The sequence below is a fragment of the Carya illinoinensis genome, chromosome 1 (assembly GCF_018687715.1).
Source record: "Carya illinoinensis cultivar Pawnee chromosome 1, C.illinoinensisPawnee_v1, whole genome shotgun sequence".
Taxonomy (NCBI): domain Eukaryota; kingdom Viridiplantae; phylum Streptophyta; class Magnoliopsida; order Fagales; family Juglandaceae; genus Carya; species Carya illinoinensis.
The window spans coordinates 3845866-3856998 of record NC_056752.1 but is presented as its reverse complement, the minus strand read 5'-3'; the positions used below and the strand labels follow the sequence as shown (position 1 = coordinate 3856998).

The 11133-nt window shown below is 32.4% G+C and overlaps 1 protein-coding gene across 1 annotated transcript; it reads left to right on the top strand.

The window, feature by feature from the left end:
• Positions 1-3303: 3303 nt before the first annotated feature.
• On the top strand, positions 3304-5688 carry LOC122306379 (methylesterase 10-like). The gene is made up of 3 exons (XM_043118809.1): positions 3304-3752; positions 4389-4520; positions 5129-5688. Exons 1-3 carry the CDS (start codon positions 3381-3383, stop codon positions 5414-5416), a joined length of 792 nt encoding a protein of 263 aa, XP_042974743.1. The 5' UTR covers positions 3304-3380; the 3' UTR covers positions 5417-5688.
• The last annotated feature ends 5445 nt before the right edge of the window (positions 5689-11133 follow it).

Genomic DNA, 11133 nt, shown 5'->3' with positions numbered 1-11133 from the left:
TGAGTTTCTTTCTAGGCGTGCAAGCAACCAGAGACAAACATGGATTGCATATCCGACAAACACGATACATAATGGATTTGCTTGAGAGCACGAAAATGGGAGGTGCAAAACCATTGAACTGTCCTACTACATCCGGACCAAAGCTTTCTTCTGAGGGAGGGGAACTCTTGATCGATCCAACTGAATATCGTCGAGTAGTAGGGGCTCTCCAGTATTGCACAATATCAAGGCCTGATATTGCATACGCTGTAAATCAATTGTGTCAGTTCATGCACAACCCTCGTGAACCACATTGGATAGCAGCAAAACGTGTGCTTCGGTATCTAAAAGGTACAATTGATTATGGTCTATATTTTTCATCTGGTGATATTAATTTAAATGCTTATTGTGACTCTGACTGGGCTGGAAATCCTGATGATCGACGGAGTACAACTGGTTATGGAATTTTTCTGGGGCCAAATCTGATAACTTGGACAGCAAAGAAGCAGCCCATAGTCTCCAAAAGCAGTACTGAAGCCGAATATAGAAGCATAGCCATTATCACTGCCGATCTATATTGGATAAGGATGCTGCTCAAGGAACTTGGAATTCAAATCTCAACTACTCTAACAATCTGGTGTGACAATATTGGAGCCATTGCCTTGGCCTCCAATCCGGTTTTCCATGCAAGAACAAAACACGTTGAAGTCGATTATCACTTCATCCGTGAAAAAGTGATAAACCGAGATATACAAGTCAAGTACATATCCACATTAGACCAGATTGGTGACATTTTCACAAAGGGCCACACGACTAGAAGGTTTTCATTTTTGAGAGACAAATTAATGGTGCTCATGATCCCCATTAATTTGAGGGGGGGTGTTAGACCAAGTCTTAATGGAAATCACAAAGATCATGGACAATTTGAACCAGCAATTACAGCAAACAAATCCGAGAATGACGATCACATTTATGAGCTCTCCGATGCAGCCAACGTGACTTGATCTCCTCTTTACTCCTCTGTTTTTACGTTTCCCCTGTAAACATGTTAACTTTCCTTTTTGATTTATTTACGTTTCTCCTGTAAACATGTTAAATTTCCTTTTTTTGATTTATTCATTCCTGAAATATGTAATCTTGGCATTTAAAGCTTGTATTATTTAAATGAAATGCAATGTATACGAGAGGTTAAGTTGGCCTCTTCATTGTCAATCGTATCAGCTTCATAAAAGATTACACTCCTCAAGGCCTTTTTAGCCTTGATTTTTGTCCTCCAATTGAGGTTGGTCACCTAGAGAGCTACGATAATCAAATCCCTATTAACTTTCGTCGCGCAATCATTTTTAAAAAAAAGTAAAATTTACGATTAAAAAGTTAATTTTTTTTTTCATGTAAGTTTCATATTAATTCATTTTTTTCAAAGCGACTGCACGCCGCTTGCATAACCACGACTACAAATATCATTTCTCATTAACTTTATCTGGCTCAACTCCTCGCTCTAGTGAATAATACAAAAAGCAAAACTTTAGATTTTTGGTGCGTAACCATATAAATATACTTATTATGTAAACAATATAGTTTTCTAAACAGTTTATTTTTGCCTCTAAATATATTTTCTCATTGCTCAACCTAATGAAATTCTTTGTAACTTTATAGACGTAGGTCCATTGTCAAATCGCATTAATTTTATGTCATATGATTAATTGTTTATTTATTTTTATTTTTTGTTATCGTTTTCACAAAATGAACTCATTTTTATAAAAAGACTATAATATAATTTAATGAATTCTACAACAAACTGTCATTTAAATTTATAAAGGAGGTTTAAGTTTTTAATTATAAAATTTTTATATCCTAAGAAAAAATGAAAAGTTTTAAAAAGTCCAAAAATTTTTGCATCATTTTCTATAATTATTATTTTTTAAATCTACACCATAAGGATTGGATATATCTGACAGGATGTCTAGAAGGTGCTTGTTTGTCCAAATGGTAGACTAGTTGCATTTTACAGTACTCGCAACAATTTTATTCACCAACCAATAGAATGTTCCTTAACTTTCTTTCCACTCAACTATTTCGGTGGTTTGTCTCTCCTTGACCCTCACAATTTACAATTATTACTTCGAAATGTTGAAGAAGCAGCTTTGCATCAGAGAACGTGTAAGTCTCAAATCACAAACTCAATTCTCAATTCTTTATTCAGATCGAATAAAGAATAATGGCCTTCACTTTCTTGAAATATTCGTCTCTGTAGATTGAAATTTGTTGGGTACGAATTCTCAAGTTAGAATGAAGTGAGGCGCGCGCAAAGCTGCATTATATTTCTCTATTTTTTTTTTTTAATTTATAGGATGCATTAAAATTAAATCAGAGATACAAGAAATGAGGATAGGGCGCTCTTTACAAGATTCACGTTACATTAGCGGCGGTGTTAGGAGACACTAGGGATCTAACTGGTCCTGAAGTTGTATTAGTTTTGGATAAAATTTGAGACCGAATCAATATATATTAGTTTTATTGTTTTAAAAATCAATTTCATACCAGTTTCTCTCTCTAAATCGATACTTTTAATTTTACCAGTTTCGAGCCAATTCGTTCTAATTTTCTAATTTTAATATACTATATACTATATTATATAATATATATAATAATATATAAGACTATAGTGATAATATATTTGATAATATATTATAATTGTATTATAGATTATAGTGATATAGTATTAGTATAACTATTAATATAATAGACTATATTGATATAAGATTTTAAAATTTAATCTTATATTAATTAATAATTTATCATATAATACAAAACTATTTTATATATAATTATAAATTATATATAATATAAAAAATTATAATATATATATGAACTGGTCCGGTTTGATCCGATCCAGTTAAAAAAAAAAATAGAACCATATCAATTATGATTGGTTTAAAAAAAATAAAACTAATACCAGACCAAATCAAACTCGATACTGAACTATACGCATCACTTCGATCTAGTCCTGTCCGATTTATCCGTTCACTCGTTTTTTTATACGCCTAAGGAGACGGGGGATCAAATAAAAAGAAATATCAGTCGTTGCTGAAAGCGACAACTAGTAAGGGGACATTGCTATCGTATGGTTTGGAACATTTTGTTGGTATTTTTAAATAATTAACAAGGGTTATAGAGAGAGACTAAAAAGAAATCTTAGTCGTTGCTGAAAGCGACAACTAGTAAGAGGACATTGCGATCGTGTCGTTTGGACCATTTTGTCCTCCCTGGTGGGAAAGATATTTTCACACCCATCCGGCCCAAGTTTTTCTCTTATTCCACATGAAGTCTTTTAAAGCCAAAACGGCAAGGTCTTCCGGTCCTAAAGCTAAAAGAGTAGCAAGATATATAGCTAAGTGGAGATGGACAAGAGCGAGATGAAGCACTTTGTACTTGTACATGGAGCCTGTCATGGAGCATGGTGTTGGTATAAGGTGGCAAGTTTGTTGAAATCCTCAGGTCATAAGGTCACAGTCCTGGACCTAGCTGCTTCTGGGATCCACCCAAGGCAGGTGCATGAAGTAAAGTCATTTTCGGAATACATCGAGCCTTTGATGGAATTCATGGCGTCTCCGCCATTAATGGAGGAAAAGGTGGTCCTTGTCGGCCACAGCTATGGGGGTATCTGCATATCTGCTGTCATGGAGAAGTTTCCTGAGAGAATCTCTGTTGCAGTGTATGCCACCGCCATTATGCCAGGTCCCGACTTGAGTATCTTGACGCTAGGCGAAGAGGTAGTACTTCCATCTCTCTCTCTCTCTCTCTCTCTCTCTCTCTCTCTCTCTCTCTCTCTCTCTCTCTCTCTCTCTCTCTCTCTCCCCCAACCTTATGCTGTGATTGTGACTCGAGATTGTCTGCCGACCATAGATTATTCTTGTGGGGATCCCCTCTATAGTATAGTAGAAGCAAAAATGATCATGATCATCGAGTGGAGTTTTTCTTCATGCATGATAGATTTGGATTTTCTTTTCTTATTTTCAATTTTGATGGCTCTTTCTCTCGTGTTACGTGCTAATTGTAGACAGCATCGATACTTCCAACTATATGGCAAAGACAGAAACAAAAATCCTCTCTGTTTGCAAAAATTGATTTTCATTTGGATGATGGTCTACATATTCGTTTTGTCGATCGGCCATATATTTTCATTCATATTTTGGGTCAAAATCAAACCATAAGAATTGAACTTTGGGCATGTGAGATACTAATTTGTGCATGCAATTAATTTTAATGACCCAAGATATATATTAATTTATAGATAAAATTCACCTATGATCTGATAAATCCAGATTTTTAGAATTCGTACGTTTATTTGCCTATTTTACAGCTACTTAATTATAATGTCCTTTTGCATTGTTTGGGAAAACATGTAGTTCAACCAAAGACTGGATTCTTATATGGACACGCAGTTTACGTTCGATGAAGGGGAAAACAACCCTCCAACCTCCCTTTTATGGGGTCGCAACTTCACGGCAACCCAGTTTTACCAACTCTCCCCACCTGAGGTACAAGCTCCAATATCCCAATATACACATAAATTCTCTTATTCATTGGATGTCAGCATTTTCACGCACGTTTTATCCTGATAATCAAGAAAACTTCAAGACATGAGGTGCATGGGCATATGTACATACAGCCATTTACTCTTTTATTATTTTCCTTGAGGAAACAATAATCTTTTAAGCACAAATTTTGTAATCAATCCGTAGAATATTAATGATGTTTACACACGAATTTAGTGGATGAGAAGTGTTACGGGTACAAAGAGATCCAATTAATAAAAATAGACACACAAATTATCATGATTTCATATGATATATATGTTATATTTACTTTACAATAAAAGTAATTTTATAATCTAACTTAATATATCAAGCTACATCAATTTGTAAGTTTACTTTAATTTATAGATTTTTTTTTTTTTTTTTTTGGTAGCTAAAGCATTTCTTTTTGGGGATATGCTTGAAATACTTTCATAAGTAGTTGTACACAATTTTTGTTAATAGTAATAATTAATGTTCTAATTATTATTAGTAAGCTAGCTAGTTAGCTAATTAAGTTGATCTCAAGATTTCCTAATTATTGTGCCCACAATGAAATTACTAATTACTAGGATTTGACGCTTGCAATGTCGTTGGTGAGACCTTTTCGTCTCTACGGGGATACTTCAACATTGCAAAAAGAAGCAAATCTGAGCAGGGAGAAATACGGGAAAGTTCCTAGAGTTTACATCATTTGTGAAAAAGACAATGTGATCAAGGAGGATTTTCAAAGGTGGATGATTGAGAACAATCCAGCACCGGAGGTGAAGGTAATAGCCGGTTCCGATCACATGGTGATGTTCTCGCAACCAAAGGAGCTGTGCTCCTACCTCCTTGAAATTGCAGAGAAATATCCTTAAAACTTGCTACTTGCAGCTAGCTAGCTACTTGGGATATTATTATATGTTTCGTAGTACAAATAAATTATGATCCAGTGGTACGGTAATATCCCGTACGTGTGTCGTAAGTACTACATGCGATATGATGGCATGCACATCATCTTGATCATGTATTGATCGTACAGCCCGGCCTGCCGCCCTTGGGCGCGATCCCATATATATTAATCATGTACTTGAAGTTTTATGGCATTGGTCTATGAAAGAAAAGGAAAAACCCTGCTATTTGAATAAAATATAATATATATATATATATATATTATTTCGAAGCTGTTTATTGTGATTGATCTGATTTTAATTCAGACAGTGCTAGTTCATGATCAGTATGAGAGAGATGGTTCAGATCAGGCCGGCTTATATTATATCTTGGTAGTGTGGTACTGCAAGGTTTGTTAGTTTTTGTTTTTTGAAGGAGCCTGTCACATATATAGACGGGAGAGAGTCTTTTTACGTTGAGATAAGTTTAAATTTTATAAAAAATTCAAACGATAATGAATCTCATCAATAATTAATTTAAAATTCATCGAGGTGATCTTATCTTCCAAACATAATCTACTTTCGTAGCATCAAAAGAGAAGAAAAAGGGTTATTAGTTGGAGGCCGTTTTGGAGAGGTTTTCAAAAAACTCTTACTGATTAGGCTTGGACAAAATATTAGTTGGAAGTGTGGCTAAATTGTCTCAATTTAATAATTTGTATGTGAATATTTTTCCAAACATCTTTAAAAAAATTCATATTCTTAATTAGGTAGGCTTGACAAAAAATCCGAGTGTTATGAGTATTGCTTAATTGTTTTCCACATGAATATTAATTAATTATCCATGACTTTCAAGAGTCAAGATCATTGGGACTTCTTTTGAAACTAGGATGACACAGATTTTTTCTTCTTTTGCAAAATTTGAAATTAAGAACAACCTTAAACAACCCTTCAAGTTTTCAACATTATATTTCCTTCTCTTTTCCATTGTCTTTCTTCTTGTTGGGATTCTAACTAAAGTTTTAAAAACCGTTCTGTTTTTTGTTTTGAAATAATAGCTAGTACGGTAGATGTAAGTATTCCGTACCGGGTCAAATACCTGTTGTTTCAGTGTGTTTTTATCAATTTCAGCCAATTTCTAGTATATCAATATTGAAATATTTCATTTCAATACTTTAAACAAAATAGCTACCGATATAGAATTAAAAACTTTGATTCTGACTTGCTTCATTGACCAAAAAAACTTGGGCCAAGAATGCTGCGATTGTTGATGTTTTGAAGCAGAGATGTATGACTGAATCACTGATGGGCTGGATGGCTTTTTAGAGCCCAAGATGTATAAGCTTATATCAATCTACTCTTGTGATGGCCCAATGCTCAAGTTTGGGCACGGAACGTCTGTTGGGAGTATTCAGTAGAAGAGTTTTCGATTTGCAATAGTTCGACCCATAAACTCTTTTGTGCTTAGTTTGCTGATAAGAAAGCCGAAAGGGTACAAGGCCTCTTGGAGCTTGTTAAATGGGCCGTTTCGAAAGGGTATAAGGCCTATTGGATCTGGTTAAATGGGCCGAGTAAATACCAGTGACATAGTCACGGGCGAAATCCTCTGGAGTTGCTACCATTTGGCATATTCTGGCTACCTCATTAGTTTAAACTTTCTGATTCCGTACCTTTCTTGACGTGATATCACTGTGTAATGTTATATGATTTTTTTTTCTTTAAAAGTCTTTTTACTCATCATCTCTATATTACAAATTATACATAATTTTTTATTTTATTCTTATTAAATTAAAAGAATTTTTATATTCATCATCTATATACCACATATTTAATAAGAAAATAAATAAATAATTATATAAAGTGTACAGTATAGAAATGATGAATACAATTTTTCTTTAAAAAAAAAATACAAATACACAAAAGTAGAAGATAAAATCTAAAATTTCAGTATTTATTTTTCATATTTGTGAATGTATTTTAATTTTAAATTCTTTTTTCTTTAATTTTATAATAAATTACGTGATATGATAGGATAATGTTACATGAAGAATAGTCGACCTATCTCAAAAGAAATTAATTTATTCAATAATTTTATTAAGGATTTCGACACACTATATATTATATTTTAAATTTTTTTATAATAAATATATGTTGTCTTTAATCCTATATATTTATTATATATTTTTTTATATAATTAAATTAATCTACATGAATGCAAGGAGACTGTTTGGCCAATTTTTTGTTATAGATCGAATTAAATAAAATGAAACTTAAAAATTAAATAAAATATTATTATAATATTATTTATTAATATTATTTTTATTTTTAAATTTAAAAATTAAATTATTTATCATATTTTATATAAAATTTTAAGAAAATTGTTATAATTATATGAGATGAGATTTGTGTAACAGAACAAGACAAAAAATTTATCTTTTGCCTCTTTCAATATAAACCATTTTAAAGAATTATTAGCCAAATTTTAGTTTACATTTATATTTGACTAAGCCAACATGAAAGTTCTGATTGAAGAGGAAAAGATTTAGAACCAAGAAAAATATATTTTTATTTTGAATTGAATGGCCACTTAGGAAGATTGAAATTGCATCATAGCAGTTATAGCTGCTATGCTCTTCTCTTTCAGCTCTAAATTATATAAATGTAAATTTACAAAGCGACATGTCTTAATATAATATATTATATTATAAAATTATTTTTACTATAATTATATTTAACGGATCATATAAAATCACATTATTTTTACACGAAACTTGTTTTTCTAACCATTTCTTATTTTCTTTTATTCTAATTAATTGCCAAACGCTATCCCTATCACTAGACAGAGGCCAATGTCCGAGACTTACCTAAAAAGTATGGTGGCCCGGCAACATGGCCATCATAGCAATGTAGCATTTATATTGATTTGAGTCTTGGACTCTTCGTGGAAAGGAAAAAGAAAAAGGTAATGAAAACAAGTCATACTTGTTATGAAACTAAAAGAAAAATATATTGTAAGAGAGAGAGAATATTGTAAGAGAAAGAGTTGTTATTCAAATACAAAATTTGATGATATACAAGTAAATGATACACATATATATAGAAGTACAAAGGAATAAGTATAGCTCAATGGTCTTAATTGTATGCTAAAGATAGGTCTTAATTGATGGCTTCAATAGTTTTAATTAATGACTTCAACGGTCTTAATTAATGGTTTCAATGATCTTCATTAATGGCTATTTATGACCATACAAATAAGTTCATACATAACACTCTCTCTTTGGATGACCATACATAAAAAATATGTCTTGTTAAAATCTTGCCAAGGAAAAATCCAGTGGGAAAAAATCAATGGCAAAGGAAAAAGAGTACAATATTCATGTATATCGCCAAGTGCTTTAAGATTGTCTCATTAAAACTTTGCAAAGGAAAACCCAATGGGATAAAACCTTAGCGAAGGAAAAAGAGTACAATCAGCACAAGTCTTCAAAACATTACTCCCCCTGAAAAGTGCATGATAATAGGTCTTCAAGTCTCCGCATTCCAATGTTCTGCACAATCTTCTTAAATGTTATAGTTGGTAATGCTTTTGTGAATAAATTTGCCAGATTATCACTTGATCGTATCTATTTGACGTTAATTTCACATTTCTCCTTAAGTTTATGGGTATAAAAGAATTTAAATTAAATATGTTTGGTTCTATCACCTTTGATATATCCTCCTCTAATTTGAGTAATACAAGCAGTATTATTTTCTTATAAAATTGTTGGACTATCATTAATCACTGGAAGACCACACTTTTCTTGAATATGTTGGATTAATGATCTTAGCCAAATGCATTCTCGACTTGCCTCATGAATTGCAATGATCTCTGAGTGATTTGAATAGGTAGCAGATAATGTTTATTTGACAGATCTCCATGATATGGTAGAATTTCCATAAGTAAATACATATCCAGTTTGAGATCTACCTTTGTGTGGATTTGAAAGATAACCTATATCTGCATATCCAACTAATTGTGGACTTGAACTATGTTGATAAAATAATCCCATATCAACCGTACCTCAGAGGTATCGAAGGACATGTTTAATGTCATTCCAATGTCTTTGAGTTGATGCGAAACTATATCTTGCAAGTAAATTAACTGAAAATGTAATATCAGGACGAGTGCAATTTGCAAGATACATCATGGCTCCAATTGCACTGAGATAAGGTATTTCAGAACCAAGAATTTCTTCATTGTCTTCACAAGGACGAAATGGATCCTTCTGCACATCAAGTGATCGAACAACCATTGGAGTACTTAGAGGATGAGCTTTGTCTATGTAAAAGTGTTTCAAGACTTTCTCTGTATAATTTGACTAATGAATGAGAATTCCATTTTGCAAATACTCGAGCTGCAGGCTGAGACAAAATTTCGTTTTGTCAAGATCCTTCATTTCAAATTCATTCTTTAAATATGTAGCAGTTCTTCTGATTTCTTCACGAGTTCCAACAAGATTTAAATCATCAACATAAATCGCAATAATAATAAATCTGGAGTCTGATTTTTTAATAAAAGCATATGGACATATTGGATTATTCTCAAATCCTTCTTTCAATAGATATTCGCTAAGGGGTTTATACCACATGCGTCTGGATTGTTTTAACCCTTATAAAGATTTTTGAAACTTAATAGAATACATATTTCTGGATGTACTCAGATTAGAAGCTTCAGGCATTTTATATCCTTCAGGGATTTTCATATATATGTCATGATCATCTAATGATCCATATAAATATGCAGTGACCACATCCATCAACTGCATCTCCAATATTTTTGTAACTACCAAACTAATCAAAAATCTGAATGTAATTGTATCCATGACAGGAGAGTATGTTTTCTCATAATCAATCCCCGGTTTCTGCAAGAAACCTTGTGCAACAAATCGTGCTTTATATTGCACAATTTCATTGCTTTCATTATGCTTACGTATAAATACCCATTTATATCCAACAGGTATTACACCCTTTAGTGTTTGTACAATTGGTTCAAAGACCTCTTGCTTTGCTAGCGAGTTTAATTCAGCTTCAATAATTGATTTCCATTTTGGCTAGTCATTTCTACGTCGATATTCTTCGACAATTCTTGGCTCAATTTCTTCATTACTTATGGTAATGTTAAGGGCCATTTTATATGAAAATATATTGTCGACAATAGTTTTATTTCTATTCAAAATTTATCCAGTACTCATGAAATGTATCGAGATCTCGTTATTTTCAGGTATCTGTCCCTTTTTAAGGGAAGACATTTCATTAAATACCTCTTCAGGAGGTTCTTTTTTAGGAGATTTAGTCTCTTCAAGAGTATCAATTACTCTTATGGCCTATGTTGGTATGGACTTTTCAGGAGTACCAAATTCATTTTGTATTTTTCTCTTTCGAAAAATTTTGTTCTTAGCACCAATAGGCCGTTCACGCTTCAGGCGTATCTTAGACTCACTTATTGTTGTTTTAGAAACTTATCTTTCAGGAACTGCAATCTTTGCTGGAATTTTAACAGCAGGAATTTATGATTTTACCACACCTTTAGTGTCAGTAAATACATCCGGTAATTAATTTGCAACATTTTATAAATGAATAATCTTTTGAACCTCTAATTTACATTCATTTGTACAAGGATCAAATTGGAAAAGTGTTTTATTTTTCCAAGTAATTTCTTATCATGC

Excerpts from the sequence above, each read along its gene's own strand:
- LOC122306379 (XM_043118809.1), top strand. The coding sequence starts at position 3,381 with ATGGACAAGAGCGAGATGAAGCACTTTGTACTTGTACATGGAGCCTGT. Across the intron at positions 3,753-4,388 it reads TCTTGACGCTAGGCGAAGAG|TTCAACCAAAGACTGGATTC; the intron begins GTAGTACTTCCA and ends GAAAACATGTAG. Across the intron at positions 4,521-5,128 it reads ACCAACTCTCCCCACCTGAG|GATTTGACGCTTGCAATGTC; the intron begins GTACAAGCTCCA and ends ACTAATTACTAG.